Raw genomic sequence first — 23169 nt, 5'->3', positions numbered from 1 at the left:
ACAAAGCTTCAAATGACCAGTTGTGTCTTTCATTGGTACATCAACACTGTCCTAACTCTCCTGCTGACCTTGCAGTCAGTCAAAGAGTCTGGAGCACCAGTTAAGTTTGTGGATAATGTGAATTATCAAATAAAACCCCTTCTTCAGCCTCAGCTTGCCTGAACCTATAATTCCTGTGGCGATGCCTTATTAGAAGAAATGGGTTTTACCGATCGATTGGTTTGGCGCCAGACTGTCTGATCCTCTTGCGCTGCTAGGTTAAAGCTGTCGTGGTTAATGTATGGGTCTGCAACAGGAAATGTACAGAAATTCATAATTAATTAAGGGTAACAGTGAAATCTGTGGTCTGTTCCTGTAACTGTCAGACTGGATTGTCCTTTTGCAGGTTGACTTGCCATCATCCTCTTGCTCCATCTGGTGGGTATGTTCCATCGATACATGGGAGAAAAGATAAAATTGTAGACACTAGAAATCTTCATTAAAAGATCTGTGCATCAACTATAATCTGCCCTGCATGTGTTTTAATGGTGTGGTGTAATGGTTTAGGCATTGGACTAGGACACTGGGAGACCAGGGTTCGAATCCTAGATTGGCCATTCAATCCCAGTGGGTGACTTTGGGCATGCCATACTCTCTCAGACTCTGGGGATGGCAATGGCAAACCCCTTCTGAAGAAACTTGTTAAGAAAACCCTATGATAGAGTTGCCTTAGGGTCACCATAAGTTGGAAATTACTTGAAGGCATGCAACAACAACAACAACAACAACAACAACAACAATGTGTTTTAGCAAGTCAGAATTTCTGATTTCGGCCTCTCTTTCTGTGGTTCAGCATGTTATTATAATCATTCCTCCATACAGTAACTATACAAGGTCTGAAAATGTTAGCACTTTAAAATTAGGAACATCTACACTTGCTTTTTGAATGCAATTGAGGCTCTTAAACAGTAGATGTCAGGTTTGCATCACAGAGAAACTCTTCTTGGGCTATTCTGCTCCTATCTAATCCTGAGATAAGAACTGGTGTCACATAGTGGTTTGAGTGTTGGACTATGACTCTGGAGACCAGGGTTCAATGAAACTCACTGGGTGACCTTCTGCAAGTCACACTCTTTCAGTCTCAGGGGAAGGCAGTGGCAAATCTCTTCTGAAGAAATCTTTCCAAGAAAATCTCAAGACAAGATCACCTTATGGTCATGCTAAATCGGAAACGACTTCAAAGCACTCAACAATACAATACAATAGATATGAAAACAAGCAGAACCATGTACAACCCCCCCAAATACCTCCATTTCCTTCTACTGATACATCATACCATCCAACATTAGAGTGAGATCTAGATGGCAAAAGTTATTAATGAGCAAGACCAAACAAGCTAAGAGAGGCTGCCACAGTTTGCTATTGCCTGAGCCGACTGGGAAGGGCAAACTTTCACCTGATCCTCTCTTCTCTCCCCAGCTGAGTCAATTGAGTGCAAACTACTTCTGCACTTCGAACTCAGTTTGCAGCAATGGAAGTAACTGGAGGACAAAGGGCAGAGAGGAAAAACTAAAAAAAAGGAGGAGGAGAACATTTTAAAAGCAGCTGAAAAAGTGAGATGACAGAAAATTAATCAGCATGGTCTCTGCCAAATCAGGACAGTTGGAGTGTATGATGCCTTCATTTTCCTCTGCACTGCCTCTCAAAATGGCAACTGGAAGTGAAGGCACACCTCCTCTCCCTCTCCCCTTCTGCAGCTGAATGGAGTAATTCAAATTGCCTTGCCTGAGACTCAGACAATTGAAATGAATGGCTGAGGCACTGTTACTCTTATCACTTAAGCGGGGGAAAAAAGTCCTCAACATCAAAGTGTTTTCCCCATTACTTATTTTGCAAATGAAGTAATTGCAAATTCTCCACCTTAATTGAGCAGGTGCCAAATTTCTGAGCTTGTAAATACTTGAGCTGTGCATTGAGAAAACCTAATATGTTTAATGAACAAGAAAAAGGTTTTGTCACCTCCCTAGTAGAAGGTAGCATTTTCTAGTTAATATTTGAAGTTATTTTTCAAGGGGCATTTTAAAGCATTTTAGATACATGTTGACAGAGCAAGAACAAACATCTCCAGTTGTTTCTGCTTGTGAATAGAAATTAATGCCTCCACGGGGCTCTTGAGTTACCAATCTGTGGTAACTCATGCTTGTTCTGGGATGCCATGAATGCTTCCAATGGCTCAGTTAGACAGACAAGGAAGACACAACTCATACATTTTCAGGAAAAATCTTCACTTTATATAAGAATATTTTAAATACAGATGTCTTTGTAAATATACATTCTCCATAGGAAACAAAATAACATTTTTAACTTCTATTCATCAAACTCACATATATTAAAAAATAGCCTCTCTGGGACAAAGAATAGAGTGGAGAGGAAATATTCAACCAAAAGCTTGTTCTACCAGACAACGGACACAATCCTGTAGAAAACCATAGTACACCAACCCCACTGAAATGAACAAAAGCTGTGCCTGAGGAATCGTAGTTGGATCTATGTCTTCTGTTGGCCAAAACAAAGAATAAACTGCAGACCCACATCATTTCATGCTACCATTTAATCTTGGACAGAGGAAAAAGACAGTCAACTGATAATGATGCAAAGGTGATACGGGAAAATAGGCATGGATGCTTTCAATATGCATTTCAAGGGAAATGGTAGTTTATTGCTTACATACTTCTGCAACCTCTCCTCCCCATCTTGCCTTTTGCCATTGAACCAAAAATCATAGTCTCTTTGGCTTAATGCACACTCTATGTATAGAGGCATGGCATTCTGAAGTTGACAGCAGAACAAACAATTTCATGCAAAGGGTAGGAGAAGTCTATTTCTGATGCTCTTTGCAAGCAGAAACTATCACTGCAGGGAGCAAAATTCTACCCCCTCTGCTTCTTGTTCCACTTGCAGTGAGATTTTTATGCAAGGGAGCATTAAAACATGTCACTGACGACTATAGATGGGCAAAATCTATGAAATTCATTCCCATCCCCATCTAATTTTTCATGTTGGATTATTGCCATGTTAGTCATTTCATTACTGATCTTTTCATAGAGACACACATGCATATAGAAAATACACACACACATACACACACACCAATATACACAGATCTATCCTAAACCGTTCCAAAGTGTTTCATTTCCATATACAGTACATTAAAAAAAGGTCATGCTCTAACATAAATAGGCTATTAAAATGAAACTCGAGGACAACCTGGGCTATCTAAGTGCTAGCAAGGACATTCACTACAATTTAGGGTTGCCAACCGACCGTTAGCCCACCTTTAAGCCTTCAAAGCCAGTCAAAGGTTGTCAAAAGCAACACTGACTGATTAGTACAGACTAAGCTTCCAGTTAAAATCTGATCCACAATAATCAGAAGGTGACGGTTTGGACAGCTTGCAGAAAAGCATAAGGTTTGACATACGAATGCAGATCAAATTGTGAAAGGCACAGAAGCAGATGGTGGAGACAGAAGCTGGCAGCCCTCATAATATTGCACATGGTGGCAGTTCCTTTGCAGTAAATAATGAAGCACAGGACATTTGGAATTGAAAGTGGCTTCGGTGTTTCTTGATAAAGCAGTGGCTTTAAAAAGTGGGGAGGGTCAAAGAGAGGCAAAGGTGGGATTTTCCACTGTTCTTTCCAAAGAATCAGTGTTTTTAAGGCATAGGATATGGCTCAGTTACCCTCTCACTCCACAGAAAATGCATGAAAAATACAGTGGTTAGAAATGTTCAGTTCCCAATCACATTAAATTCTGATCAACCTTCTGAAACCTCAGATCTTGTCAATGGATGGCAGTGATGGGCAACACAAACCAAACCTGTGGCATAAAAAATATCATCATTTCTAGTGGTTTAACATTGCTTGGCTCAGATTACAGTTAAAAACACAATTCCTGTTTAGAGCAGGAACTCCCAGATCTGTCTTTTATTGATATGATGGAAGCAGGATGAAAATTCCCTTTCAGTTCCTTCCTGAGAGTCAGCATTCCAGATGATAACACGAAATGCAAAAATGGTAACTCCTTTTTTACAGATAAGCCATTAGTCCCCTTCGAAGAAATCGGTTATTCTGTTTCTTTTGTAGAAGGAGGCACCCAGAAAATGGAAAAGCTTCCTTGAAATCAAAGAATACGAACAGGTATGGTCTTCCACTTTGCTTCATACTTTGGGATTGCTCGGGGGTTTCAGTGCCTAAAACAAAAGGGAAGAGATATTAAGTTCACGTAACTCAAAGAAAGGCAACAGACTAGGTTTAAATAACTTTGTGTCACATCAGCCAGGACTAGAGAGAGAAGCAAAGGTTTCTGAAAAGGGGTGTGTTATTCTTTCTGCAGGAACATAACAGCAGTAAAGTGTGCAACTGTGAAACCTTTCTCAATAAGGCTTGCTCCTTACCTGGGGTGGAGGTGGAGGTGGTGCCTTAGCCTTGAATTGGGGAGCTGGAACAGTCTTCAGTGCTGCGGCCTGTAAGAGAAGTGTTTAATACATCACACCATCCAGCTCAGTCATAGATTGGAAGCGGTGAGCAAAGGCGGTTCACAGTGAAATGCCATGACTGTACCACCTCCATTTTCAAGCGAGCTACGAACAGCATTCATCCAAAAGCAGAAAGAAAAGGACACACCTTGCACAGAAAGCAACTAGGGCTGCATTTGCACAGCAGAAATAATGCAACTTGACACTACTTTAACTGCCATGGCTCAGTGGTATGGGATTCTGGGATGTGTAGTTTGGTGAGATACTTAGTCTTCTCTGTCAGAGAGCTCTGTGCGCCACCAAATCCCAGAATCCCATAGCATTGAGCCATGGCAGTTAAAGCAGTGGCAAAGTACATTTTTCTGCAGTACAGTTGCAGCCTCCGTTGGAAGAAATGCCAACAAAAATATTGAAAATGTTGTGTCTCCATAACATGATAATTTTTCGCATAAGGTGAAATTTTCACATGAAACACTGAAACAGAAACAAAAAAGAATCTTATCCTTTCATTTAAAAAATGAAAGCAGTAGAGTCCGCAAAGGAAGATTATGCTTTCTGCAAAAGTGAAAAGGGAATACTTGCAGGGAAGCTTTATATCCCCACCTTGGTTATATTTGCAGAGCATCCAGCTAGAAAAAGAGCCAACATAGAGAAGGACAGTTAAGAAACTGACTTACTGCATTGCCAGTGACAGGAGATAAGCCTGGCTTGGCGGTTGGAATTGGAGGTGGAGGGATATTCGGCTTTACGATGGGCTGGAACGAAAAGAAAGAGGAGCTTATTTAGATGCATTTGCACACGGTGATCAACACACATTTGACTGTTGCGAGGGCAGACAAAAGTATTGCATAAAGCCCCCTTTCAAGAGAGATCAAATAAGGCCAGAATGTAGCATTGCCAGGTTTTCAAAATAACAGAAAGAGGCAATACAAATTTGTGACAGACAGGGTTGACAATCACAAAGTAGCTATTGTCAAGCTTGTGTTCTGCCTAAATACCAATGAAGGTTTTTATTTCTGTAAAATTAGCATATTGTTAGACTATGACTCTGGAGATCAGGGTTCAATTCCCAGCTTGGTCATGAAAACCACTGTGTGACACTGGCCAAGTCACACTCTCTCAGCCTCAGGGGAAGGCAAATGCAAACCTCTTCCGAACCAATCTTGCCAAGAAATCCCCATGATAGGTTTGCCTTGGGGTCACCATAAGTCAGAAATGACTTGAAGGCATACAACAACGTAAATTATATGATGCACAACCGAACTTGTCTTGGCAAGTTCAGTTTTAAGTATAGTTGTTGAGTTCTTGAGTCTTGGCAGCTGGGATTTCCTAATCGTAAGCCTCCAGGAAGCATTTGGAAAATGTCCCTTAAGAAAAGAATGCTAAAGAAAATTGAACTTTAACACAACAGGTTTGTGACGTCCTTCAGACAGCTGTCCAACTTACCGTTTTTGCATTTTGATAAAAGGTTGGGGTATGGCTGAATTGTTCACTTGGAATGTTCTGAGGAAAAACAAGAAGAAACACTGGATTAACATTATTTAGAAGGGGAGGGCTTGCATACAATCTCATACCGTCTAATTTACTAGGATTTTCTATTTCATAGAACTGCAGAACCTTTGGAGGTGATCTTGCCTGAACCCTTGCTCACTGAATTGCAGGAATCCAGAAACAATTCCAAGAAGCAGTAATAGCATCTGGTAAACTCTTTTAATCTTTTAATTCAGCAATAAATCTACGTATGTCAACATTCCCACAGACTACAAAATTATCCTTGTACATGATAGATAACATATTAGAAATAATATCTTTGTGGTATTCTAGTTTTCCACATGGTGGTTGTGTATGCAGGAGTGTGTATGTGCACATTCATATGAGTGTGTGTGTGTGTGTGTGTGAGAGAGAGAGAATTTTAAAGTATAATCTGATCCTTCACATGCCTATACGGAAACTAGCCCTATTGAACCCAATGGGACATACACTTGAGATCTCGCCTACATAGGCCAAAAGGCCTATTATGCTCCCGTTCTAGCATCATCCTCTCCAAACTGCAGTTCTGGTGCAAGCAGCCCAGACAATGTCCAGCACATTCTGCAGCAGAACCAGGGTCTAACAGCCTTAAAAAAACGTTTTAATATATATACATATATATCTTTTGCTCTGTTCATGTCTTGCTGTATTATCTTATGATAGCCTATGCTTGAAATAGGCCATTAATTCTACTTACAACACAAACTGGTGGTTTATTTGCTTGGGGTGGAGGAGGAGGGAGAAGAAATCTAGTAGACTTGACCTGAAAAAATATAAAATATAAATTAATGAGAACCAATAAATCAATGTCTAAACCTGATTTCTGAAACAATGGCCAAAATCCTATATCGTCTACGACAACTACTATAGCTACTACCTCCCCAAACCGGACAGAAGCATCATTCAACTGTACTCTGATCACTGTCACAGTAGACCTTCTGCTGTCTTCATGCAGCTGATGAAGTAACTGCAGTCCAGACTAATATCCATTTACTTCCATATCAAGGGAATAGAGAGCAAATGTTACCAGATTCTGTAGTGTTTAGCATCTATTGTTTAAAAGGTTCGTTGTGGTTGTTACCTCTGGAGGTCCAGGCACAGGGCCAATATGCTGCCTTCTCTTCTGTTCTTGATCGGAGAAGGCCAGGTTTGTTGCTCCAGGTGCGCTCTTGTGGGTGCTGTCATAAAAGCATTCAATATTAGCATGAAGACATTCTGCATTGAGAATGTCTAAATCCTGTATGCAGCCATTTCAATATCGTTGTCGTAATAGATGTGATGGTAGGAAACATATCAAGTATTTCCTGGCTATTTTCCATTCTTACTATTCATTTGTTTATTTTACTTTATATTATTCATATCTGGCCTGTAAAACGAAGTCCAGCTGAAATCTTATTTAGTAAAGTGAACCAAGCTTCCCATGTCTTCACCAACAATGTTGGTGATGGGACCAAGAAAAGGCTCTTCTTTGGACATCTTAAAATGTGGACCCACTCATATACGAAGATATAGTTTTTTAGATAGTTTGGGATTATCAGGGGCTAATTTTTTTTGGTCTAGCAGCTGATAAGAAAAGGGGCTTTCTGAAAGCTGTGAATTGGAAACTATTATCTAAGTTGGTGACTATCACCAGTTTACTACCATTATATTTTAACTTTGTAATACAATAAGCCTTTTCTATCCATGGGAGCTTGGTTCCATGGGGGACCGTGGAAGGCAGAAAACATGGATGCTTGTGCCTTTATTATTCAGTCACAACAATGTGCACATGGTCTGGCATTTCCAGATTATCCTTGAAAATCTAGAGCAAAAGGTAAATCGTTTTAATCCAGTTTAAGAAAAGGATGGCCCAGATTCAGTGCAGAATTGGCCTCCCATCATGAAGACAGTCCACACTCCAAGCAGAGCATTGGCACTGAGTCATGAAGTCAAGGTGCCATGAGGGCGGTGGCAAAGGACTGGTTCATTTGCTTCATATAGACATGTCCTGAATTAGCTATGTTCTGAAAGTCAAGCTGAGAATGTATTCAAAGGGTTTTGAAGGCTCACCTTGGTATTTGTTTCTTATTTACAATTCGGTAACGGAAAAAGATTGCAGTGACGACCGCTGTGACCGCAAGGACCACCAGCACAGCAGCAATGATGATGATATCTGCAAAATCAAAGAGACAATGTCTTAGTTGACATTGGAGGAGTCATATGGGAAGCAGAGACACAATTCCTGGAAATTTGGCTGCCCCAGCCAGGTGGCCTTTGTATTCCTTATGAGTCGAATACACCAGCGATTGTCTTGGAACAAGACTTTGCATCACTTGTCTGGGTATTTTGGATTTCAGTTCCCAGAATCCCCAACCACTGAATGAGATTCTGGAAGTTTGAGACCAAAACATTTAGCTTCATTGATTGGGTGAATAGGCCAACAGGAGCATTGTGTTTTAGCAGTTCATTGGACCTACAAGAGCCTTGGCAGATTTGTAGGAGCATCATAACTGTGGCTCTTTGCATATGGCCAGGGAAAGGGGATATAAAAGTGGCAACCTCACTGTGACAGTTGTCTTAGATTAGAGAAATATTCACTTTAACTCTGAGTCAGGGAAGAAAAGGTCCTAGCTGGACTTTTTCTTTTGGAGATTATTATTGCAAGCTGCCTAGAGAGGTTATTTGCAAGCAAAGAAATCTCCAGGTTAAAGCTCATGCTAACTCTTTTGAGTGATTTCCAAAATCAGATTGTTCAGAATGAAAAGCTCTCGCACCAATAATTCCTCTAGGAGATACTGCTGTGTGGTGGCAATATTGCAGGATTTAAAGGTGTTAGACATGGTATAAAATCCCTACTTGCTGGATGAATCAGCCCAGTCACCTCTTTTTGCTTGAACTATTTGATGCAATTGCCATTGCGGCACACTACCTGCACTGCAGGAATACTACTTTATCTGCCATGGCTCCATCCTACAGACTCCTAGGATCTATAGAATTGTGATGCACCAGCACCCTTTGGCAGAGAAGGATAAGGACCTTGCAAAACTACAAATCCCAGGATTCCATAGGATGAAAATACAGCACTTACAGTGGTGTCAAACAGCATTATTTCTACAGTGTAGATGCACCCTAAGAAATGGAGCTGGGAATCTGGAAGTCCATGGGAATCTCACAACTAGATACCCTTAAGCAAACCAGAGCCTCCGTGGACTATGTTAAACTGGATCAGTTTGAGTTGGTGAGTACCGAGGATGTGGACAAGATCCTCGGAAGTGTTCGGAAAACAACCTGCTCTCTTGATCCCTGTCCCTCGTGGTTAGCGGCCCAGGGGGGACCGGCGGTAACATTATTGTTACGCCGGATAATTAATACATCTTTGAGGGATGGGCTATTTCCATCGGATCTTAAATTGGCCATTGTAAAACCAATCCTAAAAAAGCCCTCCCTCGACCCCCTGGTACATAATAATTATCGGCCTGTTTCGCTGCTGCCATTTCTGGGAAAGGTGATCGAGAGGGCGGTTGCGATCCAGCTTCAGGCGGTCTTGGATGAAACGGATTATCTGGACCCATTTCAAACTGGCTTCCGGGCGGGTTACGGGGTTGAGACGGCCATGGTCGCCTTGGTCGATGATCTCCGTCTGAGCATCGACAGGGGAAGCGTGTCCCTGTTGGTGCTCTTGGATATCTCAGCGGCTTTCGATACCATAGACCATGGTATCCTTCTGGGACGCCTGGCAGAGGTGGGAATCGGGGGCACTGCGCTCCAGTGGTTCCGGTCCTACCTCTCCGGGAGGTCCCAGATGGTGCAGCTGGGAGACGTGTGCTCCGACGAGAGGCCCCTTAAAACCGGGGTCCCTCAAGGAGCTATTTTGTCTCCCATGCTATTTAACATTTACATGAAACCGCTGGGAGAGATCATCCGGAGACATGGGGCGCGGGGTTATCAGTACGCTGATGACACCCAAATCATTTTCTCTATGTCTCCGACTGATGCAGTGACTGGGGATGGCGTCTCTCCTCTCGTGGCCTGTCTAGAGTCAGTAATGGGCTGGATGAGGGAAAACCGACTCAAATTGAATCCAGAGAAAACGGAGGTACTAGTGATAGGTTCTCCTGGTCCAGGAATGGCGGTGGTTCCACCTGTCCTGAATGGGGTCACGCTCCCTGTGAAGGACTCCGTGCGCAGTCTGGGGGTGCTTCTTGACTCGTCGCTTCACCTGACAGCTCAGGTGAATGCGACGGTCAAGAGCACCTGTTATCAGCTTCGGCTGATCCGCCAGCTGCACCCATACCTGGCCCAGAGGGACCTAGAAATGGTTGTACATGCTCTGGTAACTTCGAGACTGGATTTCTGCAATGTACTCTACATGGGGCAACCCTTATACCAAACTCGGAAGCTGAAAATGGTGCAGAATATGGCAGCCCGGCTGGTCACTGGTGCTCCCAGGACCAGCCATATAACACCGGTTCTAAAAGATCTCCATTGGCTGCCCATTCGCTTCCGAGCTCAATATAAGGTGTTGGTTATTACCTATAAAGCCCTAAATGGCTTGGGCCCAGGATACCTAAAGGACCGCCTCTCCCCGTACATTCCGCCTCGCACCCTCAGAACATCTGGGCAGCAATTACTGAAGGTGCCTGGGGCTAGGTTAACCTCCACCACGTGGAGAACATTTTCCACGGCTGCCCCAGCCCTTTGGAATATGCTGCCCATTGAGCTCCGCTCATCTACCACCCTGGCCCAATTCAGGAAGGATTTAAAAACCTTCCTGTTTCAACAGGCATTCCCCGATTAAATATCCTGTGGGCCTCCCTCCTCTTCCGTGGCCAAGAGGTTGGGCTATGGGGCTTTTTTCCTGTTATTTTTCTGATGTATTGATGTATTTGTATGGTTTTAACTTTTTTGTATTGATTATATGAATTGTGTGTGTTTTAATTGCTGTAAGCCGCCCTGATCGATGGAAGGGCGGGATATAAATAAAAATTTTATTATTATTATTATTAGTTCTCAGCCAAAGGTGATCATAGATGAGCTATAGAGGTCCTTACACACTTCCATTTCTCCTCTTTTGTCTGCAAGATGAAAAGCTTCCCTTTTTCCCTTTTAAACCAGCTTTGCATTAGGTACTAACTCTGTTAACTGTGTGTTTCTTCTAATGCTAGTTATCGAATGAACCAGAATATCAAACCATGGTCAATATCCAATGGTTGCACTATGGTTTCAAAAGCTAGCAGAATTAGGACTTTCTCCCCCGACTCCTGGCTGTTAAAATCTGCTCCAAAGGATTTCCCAGGACTGTGGAGCAGGTTTTAAGGGTATATGGGGAACTGCAGGAGGAAGGGGGAATTGTCAAGAGAAACAGTGGGATCTAGCAGACACCTATCTTGGGTTCCTAGAAAGGACGAAATGGGAATCTGTAAATTTCATGACTGGAGTCAAATTTGTAGTTCCTGCCCCCTCAAGAAAGTTACATCAGTGTATGTAGAATCATGTGTGTCATCCTATATTCTTTATCTCCTGCTTCAACTTACATCTGTTTCCAGTAGGGTCATCACAATTTGGTGGTGCCCACCCTTCTTCACACTGGCATTGCAATTCATGATCACATACCTATAGCAGCATAAAGATAGCATTAGTTTCCAAGTGTGTACAAAAGAAGCATACAAGGCATGTACAAAAAAAAAAGCTCTATTTCTCTATTTGTTGAAAGGATTTCTTCTAGCCCATCCTTTTTAAAGTTATTGGCAATAAATCATGAGTCTAGTTTTGAACTCACAAAATTAGGCAGATACAAAGTTCTAACTTCCATTGTTCATCCAAATTAAAGTAGACTCGTTGAATTAATGGGAACTTTGTAAGTCAGCACTTATGTTTGTCACCACTAGAAATCTGGGCCTAACTATTAGATTTAATCCAAAGATCCAGTCCTCTCAAAATATGTGCCACAGATAAAATGGCAAACAAATCCATCATGCAACAACTAACACAAGTGCTTGTCTAGCAATCAGGCATTTGTTGTGGGAGCCAGCATAAATACAAGGGCATTTATTTATGCTACACTAAAAGTATAGGATCAAACCTGAAAAAGTACATGGATACATGCTTAGCAGAGGAAGAAAGGGTATTCAAAACCCCAGAACTCTAAAAACTAGTGGGAATGATTCCTCCCTTTACTGTAAAATGTTACACTTACAGCATGTCCTGGGCATTTGTCAGAACAGTTGGTAGATCTGTAGGCTCTCTCAATCTCAACACATTGCCCATTGTTGCAGACCTGAAAGTCAAATGCCCAAACTGATCAACAAGAAAAGACAATAACTTTTTCTAAATATATATATAAAACTACACACCTTTATTATCTAAGATAGCAGAGCAATGTAAGGCTCTCTGCTAGTTATTGCATCAGTCCTAGTCGCTAGAGATGATGCAGTTAAGTCTAAAGGACCTCAAGTTGCCCATTCTTGGTCTAAGCCCACTGGAGTATAAACATGGTCTATTATCTTGCTTATGCTTATAAAGTAACAAGAAGCTGCTGGTAAATCTCCCTTAATGTAAAATTGAAAGTTTCTGCCCACTTTTATTTATATCGAAGGTGGATAACTGGTGGTCCATGGATCACAACTAGCCCCATCCTTATTTCCCACTGAGCCATAAGTCAGAAACAACTTGAAAGCACACAACAACAGCACATTGATTATATGGGCCTAACAATTGGATTTAAGCCTAAAGGTGTAGCTCTACCTGTTAGTGTTCAAGTATTCACTATGTGGTTGTTACATGAATTTCAGAACTTGTGGCTTCAGAAACTGCCACATCAATCACCCCTTTTGAAATGGGCATGTAGCGCTATTAATTCACTAACCTTTCCTTCTCCACATTTTGTTCCAGGAGCGACCATTCCTCCATCTTCTTCGCCTGTGCTCGGAAAACTGCCTTTACATGTCTCAAACGATACTAAGCTTCCAACTGAAGGCATCCTTGAACCACCAGAGCAATATAACTTGCCACACTTTAGATCTCTGGAAATGACATATCCAATTATTTTTAATTCAATTCAAAGAGTCGGCAAATAAATAAGACCTGTGTTTTTGTTCATTTGGAACCAACACACAGCCATCATATACACCTTTTATTTATTTCTGTGCATTACTAGAGATGGGTCTTGGATGAAACGCAAGGGTCTAGTCATCCAAAACAAGATATATGTGCATGCAGCCTCAAGTTATACATGTATACGTTGCCAAGACAATCCTGACCATTGTATAGTTTGAACCCTGAGAAGCCCCAGAAAGCTAGCAGAAAATGATTTGCATTGCTTACTTTGTTCCACATGGGAGGTATGTACCATTTGCCTTTCTGCAATGGCCATAGTAAACCCCTTTCCGGTTGATATTGTAACAAGAATCTATAGCCACTGTAGATCCTGCAGAAAAACAACAACAATGACAATAAATTCATCGGTGTGCAAAATTATCATGTTCTAAACACTAACTTATTTCGGATGGGTTATACATATTAGTTTTGTTCATATTCATTTATTAAAATGAACATCCTTAAACATGACTATGATCCAAACTATGCAGAGTAATTTTCAATGAAAATATCCCAATAATATTGTGGTCATGAGTAGGCAGTCCTTATGTCAATTTTATGGATTGAAGAACAAGACCCAGATAATGGATCTCAATAAGACCACTGAGAATGTCAGCGGCTAAAGCGTAATTTGTAGTTGAGCCTTACAGATCCATGTCTTGTCCTTACTTTATCTCATAAGTGCCAGATGCCATTAGGATAATCTCTATTGCAGTGGGTAGCCTCAAAGCCAGTAGGATAAAGACCACTTCATTCCCTCCTCTATCCCGCTTTCCCTCTCCATAAGTGGAAAATAGTTAACAAGGAGAGCTGGAGTTAGATCTTCTCCCTTGCCTTGCTGACAATTTCAATTTCATTTTCTACAAGGTGGATGAGCAACAAGACAATCAACTACGTTGGACCTGATTCTCACCAACAGAGAAAATGTGCAAGTAGCAGAGTAGAACCTGAACCAAAGGGTATAAATTACAGGAAAGGAGATTCCAACTAAACATTAGGAAGGACTTCTTGATGGCAAAAGCTATTGAACAATGAAATAGACTGTCTCAAAGAGTAGAAAGGGAAGCTTCCTTCCTCAGTGGTCTTTAAATATTAGATGGCCCACCTTGCCCTGGCAATGGTTTGGACTAGACATCCCTGGAATTCTATGTAATTCACTCACCCGCTCCCCAAAGAGAGTTGCACTGGTTCTGCAAGGTGGGACATTTCCCCATGTAGCAGTAACCCTGGTAGTTTCTGCATGGGTGGCCATTCATCCGGAAGTGATCAGCAGGACATTGATGAGAGTGACCAGTGCACACTTCTGGCAGATCACAGTCATGCTTTGCCGGCCTGCACACTGCTCCTGCTCGCCGAAGCTGTTGAGCAAAGAGAGAGGTCCTCCATTTTGTCACTGTTTCTCATGTTCAGGAGGAGAGTAGTGCCATTTGAAATTTCCATTTCACCCTGAACTTCTCCCTTCATCTGCTGTTGGTACAAGGGGTTAGGGAAGGACTAGAGCTTAGAAAAGTGGATGTGATGGCTGTAGATTCTAGGAACTAAGGGCCCGAACAGACAGGCCAAAATAAAACTGCTTTGTGCCACTTTGAAAGTGTGTTTTTAAATTATACATGTGTCCTAAGAGGCCAGAAGCCATGCAAAGCCACACTCCAGTGGTTAATCTTTTCTCCCCCCCCCCCATGATACCCATTGTATCAAAGTACCATTTCCCACTGATGATAAGAATATTTGTGAGTATTTTTACCTTGCTGATTGTAGCACAGAAAAGAAAGCCTTACCTGGCAGTTCTCACAACACTCCCCATATCCACATTTTGCTCCAGGCTTCAATTTACAAGTTGCAGCATCACAGCAGCCATTTTGGCACTCCTTAAAACCAAAAACAGTGTTAGTTTTACAGGCCCTGCTGCCCAGGCTTCATCTGCACTGGAGAAATAATGCAGTTTGACACTACTGTAACTGCCGAGGCTCAATGTTATGGGATTCTGGGATTTGTAGTTTGAGATATTTAGCCTTCTCTCTCAGAACGCTCTGGTGCCAAAATGAACTAGAAATCCCAGGATTCAATAGCATTGAGCCATGGCATTGTGCTCAAGGTATCAAAACCTAAAAGTAAGTTTTCTGAACAACAAGAATGAACAATGATAGAAAGATACCTCCGGAGAGCCACAGTCACATTCCTCTCCTTCCTCAACAAAGTCATTCCCACAGACTGGGGTTGAAATGATGTCCTTTGGTGGTGGCATGTTGATGATGCATGCTGGGGTTCGCTCCATGATGTATTTCTGAAAATCTTGGAGACTACATGAGCTGAAATCCCGGGGGGTTTTGTAGCTGCAAAGAAGCAACAGCATACACATGTTATAGCGGGCATGTTATGGGAGGAGGACTATAACCCATGGCAGAGAACATGTGGCCATAAAGTCCAACCCCTTGCCATGCAGGAACTCAATATCAAAGCACCCCCCATTCAGCTCCTATTTAAAACCTCCAAAGAAGGAGTCTCCACTGCATACTGAGGCAGTACATTCCACTCCATACAGCTCTTACCATCATAAAGTTTTTCCTAATGTTTAACTGGAATCTATTTTCCTATTAATGGATTGCTTCATGCCCCAATCTCAGGCACAGCAGAAAACAAGGTTGTCCCATCCTCAATATGACATCCCTTCAAATATTTAAACACAGCTGTCCTGTCGCCTCTTAGCCTTCTCTTCTCCAGGCTAACATTCCCAGCTCCCTAAGATACTCCTCATAGGGCATGGTTTCCAGACCTTTCACCATTTTGGTCACCCTTTTCAGAACACATTCCAGCTTTCTTGCTTGGTCTTTCAATCTTTTCTCTGATATTATAATAACCCCAGCTTCTAATTTATGCAAACAATAAGTTAAGCACATTTTCTATCCAGAACAAAATCCATCTTGGCAATTCAAGCCCAATGATATTGCTTTCTGAGTTGAATGATTTATTAAGAGCTATCGTAAAGCAGTCGTGTATAGGAAGAAAACTACAGTTGATAGATGCAGTTCCCTCACCTGAGTTGTGCTGCCATGATGCAGGATTCTGAGCTGCACTTACAAAAACTTGTGTCATGATTCATCCCGAAGTTATGGCCCATTTCATGAGCCATGGTAGCACCGATAGCAATTGCATTTGTGTTGTGATCCTGCATACACATGCAAAAAATGAATCCATTGGTTAGTGTGCCAAGAAACATCTGGTAAATAATATATATCTTAACACCATGTCATAGCTCTTCTCCCCTATAAAAGTATTTTGGCAAAGTTTAAACTGATGAAATGAGTTCTGCGTCCCTAGAATGAAATAGAGCACCAGTGTATCTGCGGATCCAACAGTGGCTTCGTACTTAATATTGCAGGCCACTGGATAAATCTATATGTCTGCACTCATCTAGGTGGGTCACAACTCTATTTATTTTTTATGGGTTTTATTTATATCCTGGCTTTGTGTCATACGGATGATGAACAGACAGATGTGGTTGCAAGGCATTCAAGTGTTGATAATACCCAGAACTATAGAACTGTAGAATTTTTAGAGATGGAAGAAACCCTGGAGGACCTTTGTGTGTGATTTCACACAGAGGCCATTTCCTAAGATACTGTCGAATGAAGATGAACAGTCGGCCCTCCTTATCCATGGATTATTTTACCCACGGATTCTAGTCCAACAAAGATTTTGGAAACTTGGGTGCATTACAGACCGCTCCTTTGGGGCGGCCTGTAGGCACTCCTTTCCCCACTGGATCGGGGCCTCAGCTGCCAGAACGGCAGCCTCCGAGGCCCCGATCCACTACTTTCCAGGCCGCGGGGAAGTGGCAAAAGGCCGCTTCCCCACAGCCTGGAAAGGGGTATCCTTGGGGCTTCATGCTCCAATGGCACCCAACGGTGGCGGGGAGGAGGAGAAAGGGGCCACTCAGCTCTTTTCTCCCTTGCATCGCTGGCGCAGCTGTCTAAAGGCTGCACCAGCGATGCAAATTGCGGAAGGAGCTCCATTTCAGAGATCCTTCTAGCACCATGGAAAGGGCACTCTATGTGCCCTCATGCGGCGCAAAGACGTCACGTCCACGCCGCCCTGTTTGGAGGCGGCACGTTCATGACGTCATAATGGCGGCCCCCCATGTGGAACAGGCGCCACCATTTTGTACGTCCTGGGGACATACTAGGGTTAGGTGTGTGCATAAAACACGCACTTTCCCTAACCCTAGTACGTCCCCAGGACATACTTTACGCCCATCTGTAACAGGCCATAAATAGGGTGTCTATTTAATTAATGATCCATTGTGTCAGCAGACAATGAATCATTAATTAAACAGATACGTAGAGGCTTTTCCATTCAACAACAGAACAGTACACAGGTTAACATGGCAATTGCTTCCTCTCAACCAACAGTGTATATCTACCCCACTCTCTTCCATGCCAGCATTCTCTGAAGATGCCAGCCACAGATGCTGGCAAAACATCAGTAATAAACTCTTCTAGAACACAGCCTCATAGCCTGAAAAACCCACAAAAAACTATGGATGCCAGCCGTGAAAGCCTTTGACTTCACAAATATAGACTTGTTTAGCCATTCCTGCTTGTATTAAAAACATGCTTTTTTATAAGCCTTCCTTGCCTACAACCCAGTGTTCTTTTTTCATAATACTATCTCAGTTCCACAAACCTGAACAACTCCCAAGGAATGGGCAGGGTTGCACATGGTTCCCACAAAGGCTAGTCCGACTGTTGGTCCATCAAAATCTATACCCCTGTAAGAAAGACAAAGTCAAATTATGGAATCACTCACCAACACACACCATCATGACATTACTTGTGAAATCTATTACGGCTTCAAGCAAAGAAACCTACCAATTCTTTTTGACAGTGTTCTAGCGAACAAGTGGTTCTCATCCTTTGGTTCTCCAAATGTTTTGAACTTCAGTTCCCATCATTCCTGACTGTTGGACAAGTTGGCTGGGTTGTCTGGGACCCAAAGTCCCAACCAAAGTTTGCAAATCTTTGTTCTAGACCAATGGGCACCAGATTTGGGTCCCCAGATCCTGGTTGGACCAATGTTTCCAAAATCTTTGTTGGACTGGAGTTTCATGCCACCTAGAGTTGATGGCAGCTGAAATGCAACCATATCTGGGGATATAATGTTGCAAACCGCTCAATATACTTATTGCCGCAACAATAATCTGCACCAGAATTAAATCGTATGAAAATGAGTTTTCTTTACATGCGGAAGTAAAAGGCATAAATCAACTTCTTTTCTCTATCTCACTTCCTATCCTAAAATGGATTTCCTGAGACAATAAATATCAGTTTTTTCATTTTATTTTCACCTTACAAGAGCATTCAAAGCAATTGTTCCTGTTTCTACCATAAGCTTACTCTGCTTAACATAGATGTCAAATATTCATACACCAGTAAATCCTCCACTTTTCTCCTTTGAGAACTGGCTCTAGGTGATCAGGTTTTAATCTTCTAAGCATGTTGCATTGCTCTTGGGGTCTAGTGAAGAAATAAATGTGTTCCTCTAGTTAGTGACTGCTATGAGAACACAACTTAAACATCGGTTTGAAACGTTTGATATATATCGAGCAGGTCCTGCATTGAGCAAGGGATTGACCTTATAGTCAACAGGGCCCTTCCAGTTCTATGATTCTGTTATCATTCTGGATGATAATCCTGTACAGTTGGCTCTCCATATCCATGGATACTTTATCCTCTGAATCAACCATCCATGACTTGAAAATATTGAAAAATACAATTGCCCCTCCTTTCTCATGGACTTGAGGTCAGTGATCTTCAATATTCATGGAAGGGCGCCCTCCATAATTTTCAATGGGGCGTGTCCCTACAGCACGCACCCTGCACACATTTGCATGCATGCGCCCCATTCAAGCCTACGGGGCTTGAATATTGGCAAGTCTGTTTTTGCAGGGGGGGTGGAACCCCATGAAAATGGAGGGCCAACTGTATATATGAATTCCCAAAAGCAAACCTTGATTTTGCCATTTTATATAAGGGATGCAATTTTACTGTTGTTGCGTGCCTCCAAATTGTTTCCAACTCATGGCAACTCTATCACAGGGTTTTCTTGGTAGGTTTCTTCAGATGGGCTTTGCCATTGCAAGATGGTTTTCCATAGCCAAGCTAGAATTCGAATGCTGGTCTCCAGAGTTATAGTCCAACACTCAAACCACTACACCACATGGCTCTCGTCATTGTATAGAACAGGATTTACACATCCATGGATTTTGGTACCCACAGGGAGTCCTGGAACCAAACCCCAGTGGATACCAAGGACCCACTGTATAATTCTCAGAACACTAAGCCAGTGTTTCTCAATTTGCTGCACCAGTCCTCTTGCACTACTACTGAATTACGTACGTGAGTAACTGAGCGTTATCGTTCCGTTTCCGCTTCAGCAGAACTTTCTGTCTCCATTCTGAATATCGGTCCAAAGTTGAACCCGCTGAAGAGTTCACAACGATCTTATCCCCATCGGACCAAATTTCTAGGCCAATCAATGCAATGTGGATGTTTATGGCTTTGTAAACCTGCGAGGAAGACACCCCACGGTTATAACACAAAAATACCTCGAGAAACACTTCAGAATAAAAAAAAACACAGTCGATAATGGATTTTGTCCTCCCTCTGGTACAGATGAAATTGCGCGCATTTGAAAATAAAGATGTGAGGGGTAAACTGAAAAATGACATGGGAAAAGTGGGTTTTCATCCCTGGAGAAAGAAAAGAAATATTGGAAATGAGTTTTTCTCTCTTATTTAAACACAGGTATCGCAGGAGGTGGGTCTGAGCCAGCTGCATGAGGGAAAAGGCCATTGCTGCTTCTGCTGTTTCTATGCTTTAAATCTCAATAGATCCATTAGGAATGGAGAGGAGAAATACATACATCTTATTACAGAACACCATCTGTAATGGAAAGATTTAAATCTGGGTGCAGGTGAAGCTAAGCAGGATCAGGCCTTTTTAGTACTTGAGAGGAGGACCACCAAGGAATCCCAAGTGATCATAGAATCATAGAGTTGGAAGAGACCACTAGGGCCATCCAGTCCAACCCCCTGCCATGCAGGAAATCCAAATCAAAGCATCCCTGACAGATGGCCGTCCAGCCTCTGTTTAAAGACCTCCAAGGAAGGAGACTCTATCACCCTCCGAGGGAGTGCATTCCATTGTCGAACAGCCCTAACTGTCAGGAAGTTCCTCCTAATGTTCAGGTGGAATCTCTTTTCCTGCAGCTTGCATCCATTGTTCCGGGTCCTGTTCTCTGGAGCAGCAGAAAACAAGCTTGCTCCCTCTTCAATATGACATCCCTTCAAATATTTAAACAGGGCGATCATATCACCTCTTAACCTTCTTTTCTCCAGGCTAAACATCCCCAGCTCCCTAAGTCGTTCCTCATAGGGCATGGTTTCCAGACCTTTCACCATTTTTGTCGCCCTCCTTTGGACACGCTCCAGTTTCTCAATGTCCTTTCTGAATTGTGGCGCCCAGAACTGGACACAATATTCTAGGTGGGGCCTGACCAGAGCAGAATACAGTGGCACTATTACTTCTCTTGATCTAGACACTATACTTCTATTGATGCAGCCTAAAATAGCATTGGCCTTTTTAGCTGCCGCATCACACTGTGATGCCCATGCGGTCTGGGTTATATTGATGTGGGTTATATTTCAGAGGAAGACAACAGCAAATTATCTCTAAACATTCTTTGCTTTAAAAGTCCCTAAGAAACCCACAGAGTCACCATAGGTCAACAAGCAACAACACACATACACACTGGTGAAAAGAATGGAACGCCTTAGAATTCATAACGTTGCTTTTGAAAAAGTTTCATTACAAAGCTTTAAAAGACTCTCTTTTGATAGGCATAATGTTCATAGTTATTTGTTCCATGGGCCAAAAAATTAAGGACGGGGGAAACCTCCTTACAAACTCCTAGATTGCAAAGATTTTTCCCCCAGTCCAAAATACTTTTCACCAGGGTTTCTCAATACTTAAGAAGCTCTTTTTCCCCAACCATTTCCAAGTATTTTCGAGTGTTGTTTTTAGTTCTACTGTTCAAGGTGACCCTATTCTAGCCTTTCTTATACCCCCCCCAAAAAAAAGACAAGTAATCTTTAGCATGACATCTTACCAAGTTTATGTAATTGACTATTTCAAACACTCTTGTCCTTACGCCAGTCATATTGCGGCTGTACTTCCTGAACTGCAATAAAGGACATAGAGAGAAGCATTAGGAGATGACTAAGAAATTTTGGACAAAGAAGTTGTAGAAAAATTAAGACATCTAATTCAAGTGAAACCTGCTTATAGAGAGGTTTTATGACTATATATCATCTCTCTATCTCTCTATATATCTATCTATCCATCCATACAGACACACACACACACATACATATACATAACTTAGAATGTATGTCATGTTCTTCATCATGTATTTTAATCAGCAGACTGTGAACAATATTCCCATTATTTTCTGCACCAGGCTAATTTTTAATCTGTTTTTGTTCTGCTTCATTACTTGCTGCTCTTATTTCCTGGTTTCATTATATTGAACTAATACTTGTGGATGAATCATCTTTCCCCATCATTTTGTGCGCCACCTTGGAGTTCTTTTATAGTAGGGCAGCTAAGAACTATTTGAAAGAGAATAATGTAACTTTTGCTGATGGGATTATAATGGAACTGGGGAGATGTTGGTCTGCAAATGTTTGCAGTGCAAGAGACTGCTGACCCTAAACCTCTCCAGCATTCTTTGATTGGGAATTAGGATTGGTGATGATTGTTCTCAAAGTGGCATGACTTTGGTCCTGATGTATATCCTTATTCCACTATCATCTCTGGCAAAGAGATATTGCAGGAACATAAAATTGTGTTATAATGAAACTGATCAAGCGACATGATTCCTAAAGGCATATGCAAAGGCAAAGTGACCTACTGTATTGTAGAACTTTGATTCTCAGACAACAGCCCTCATATATATATATATATATATATATATTGCAATAAGCATTTTTGAGTCCAGAGCTATATATGGAAGTGGAATAGCACTGTGGTGACACTTGTCAGAAGGAAGTCACTAAGCCTTAGGTGACATCATCCCAGGATCAATTTCCTTCCAAGTAATTTTCACAAGACTGACTGTTCCCTTTTTTAAAAGACAGACTATTCTGTCGGCAGATTTTTAAAGATGAAACACAGAAAAACGCTCCTGGCCATGAAAGGGGATTTCTGCCGGCAGAGGGCACTTTGTGCCAGATCTTTAACCCTTCTTTGGAAAAGTCACTGCCTCTCTGTAAAAGATTGAAAGGAGAAATATTCATCCATATACTCACCACTGTGTTGTCTACAGTTATGTATAGTTCAACGTATTTTCTGGCCTTCAAGTATGCTTGCTTCTAAACAGAAGGATAATGCAAAGATGGTTCAGAGATGTCTTCCAAGTATGAGCAGAAATGCAAGATCATCAGTTAATCCAAACTTTAGATTCTAAAGTATACAACTGTCGAATATTTACAGAATTGTGTTCCATCTCTGATTGGCTCTTTAAAATGGATTAAACCATCCTGCAGAACTGGTCCAATAGAAGAAGAAGCTCAATTGCATTAAAAGCTGCTAAGAAACCCAGGAGATGAACATGGTTTCTCACACAGAGTTTCCATCTGAAGTAAGTTGTCCATCAGGGCAACAATAGCTATTTGGTTATGAAATCAATTCTCTGATAGCAATGGAGACGCTAACCAGTCTTAAAAAAAAAAAAACTCCTGAGATCTTGAGGGTTTTTTTAATGACTCACTTTCTCTGCCAAGAAAATTGTGTCATATTTGTTCCAAATTGGCAATCTTTATATAGTGACAAATTTGAAAATGCTAGGATGCAAATACATGGTGACCAAGAATAGTTCTGCAGATATGGAGAACTACCATAGCACATATCAAAAGGGGCTTTGAAGGGTTTGAAAAATGTTTGAAATGAGCCCATTAGCAACAGCAGGAATTCTTAAAACTTTGTATTTTG

At 41.8% G+C, this 23169-nt stretch overlaps 1 protein-coding gene and 1 long non-coding RNA gene across 2 annotated transcripts in view; one reads left to right on the top strand and one right to left on the bottom strand.

The window, feature by feature from the left end:
- Positions 1-4066: 4066 nt before the first annotated feature.
- Positions 4067-13053, top strand: LOC121935063. The gene is made up of 3 exons (XR_006104729.1): positions 4067-4178; positions 6123-6216; positions 12917-13053. It is a non-coding gene; the product is annotated as an uncharacterized LOC121935063 (long non-coding RNA).
- The window catches only part of LOC121935048 (zinc metalloproteinase-disintegrin-like NaMP), a 36949-nt gene continuing 17869 nt past the window's right edge, over positions 4090-23169 (bottom strand). Inside the window, exons 7-25 of the mRNA XM_042476104.1 lie at positions 22488-22550; positions 21287-21358; positions 19516-19685; positions 17804-17888; positions 16156-16286; positions 15276-15453; positions 14899-14988; positions 14283-14478; positions 13349-13451; positions 12891-13047; positions 12222-12302; positions 11560-11638; positions 8096-8198; positions 7128-7224; positions 6744-6809; positions 5963-6019; positions 5194-5271; positions 4436-4504; positions 4090-4231 (exon numbers count right to left, since the gene is read on the bottom strand). Coding sequence (XP_042332038.1) covers positions 4199-4231; positions 4436-4504; positions 5194-5271; positions 5963-6019; positions 6744-6809; positions 7128-7224; positions 8096-8198; positions 11560-11638; positions 12222-12302; positions 12891-13047; positions 13349-13451; positions 14283-14478; positions 14899-14988; positions 15276-15453; positions 16156-16286; positions 17804-17888; positions 19516-19685; positions 21287-21358; positions 22488-22550 — 1908 coding nt within the window. The 3' untranslated portion in view covers positions 4090-4198. The remainder of the gene's footprint in view (positions 4232-4435; positions 4505-5193; positions 5272-5962; positions 6020-6743; positions 6810-7127; positions 7225-8095; positions 8199-11559; positions 11639-12221; positions 12303-12890; positions 13048-13348; positions 13452-14282; positions 14479-14898; positions 14989-15275; positions 15454-16155; positions 16287-17803; positions 17889-19515; positions 19686-21286; positions 21359-22487; positions 22551-23169) is intronic.

This window comes from Sceloporus undulatus, chromosome 6, assembly GCF_019175285.1.
Source record: "Sceloporus undulatus isolate JIND9_A2432 ecotype Alabama chromosome 6, SceUnd_v1.1, whole genome shotgun sequence".
Taxonomy (NCBI): Eukaryota; Metazoa; Chordata; class Lepidosauria; order Squamata; family Phrynosomatidae; genus Sceloporus; species Sceloporus undulatus.
Note: the sequence above shows the minus strand (reverse complement) of the source record. Positions and strands in the feature narration are given on the sequence as shown.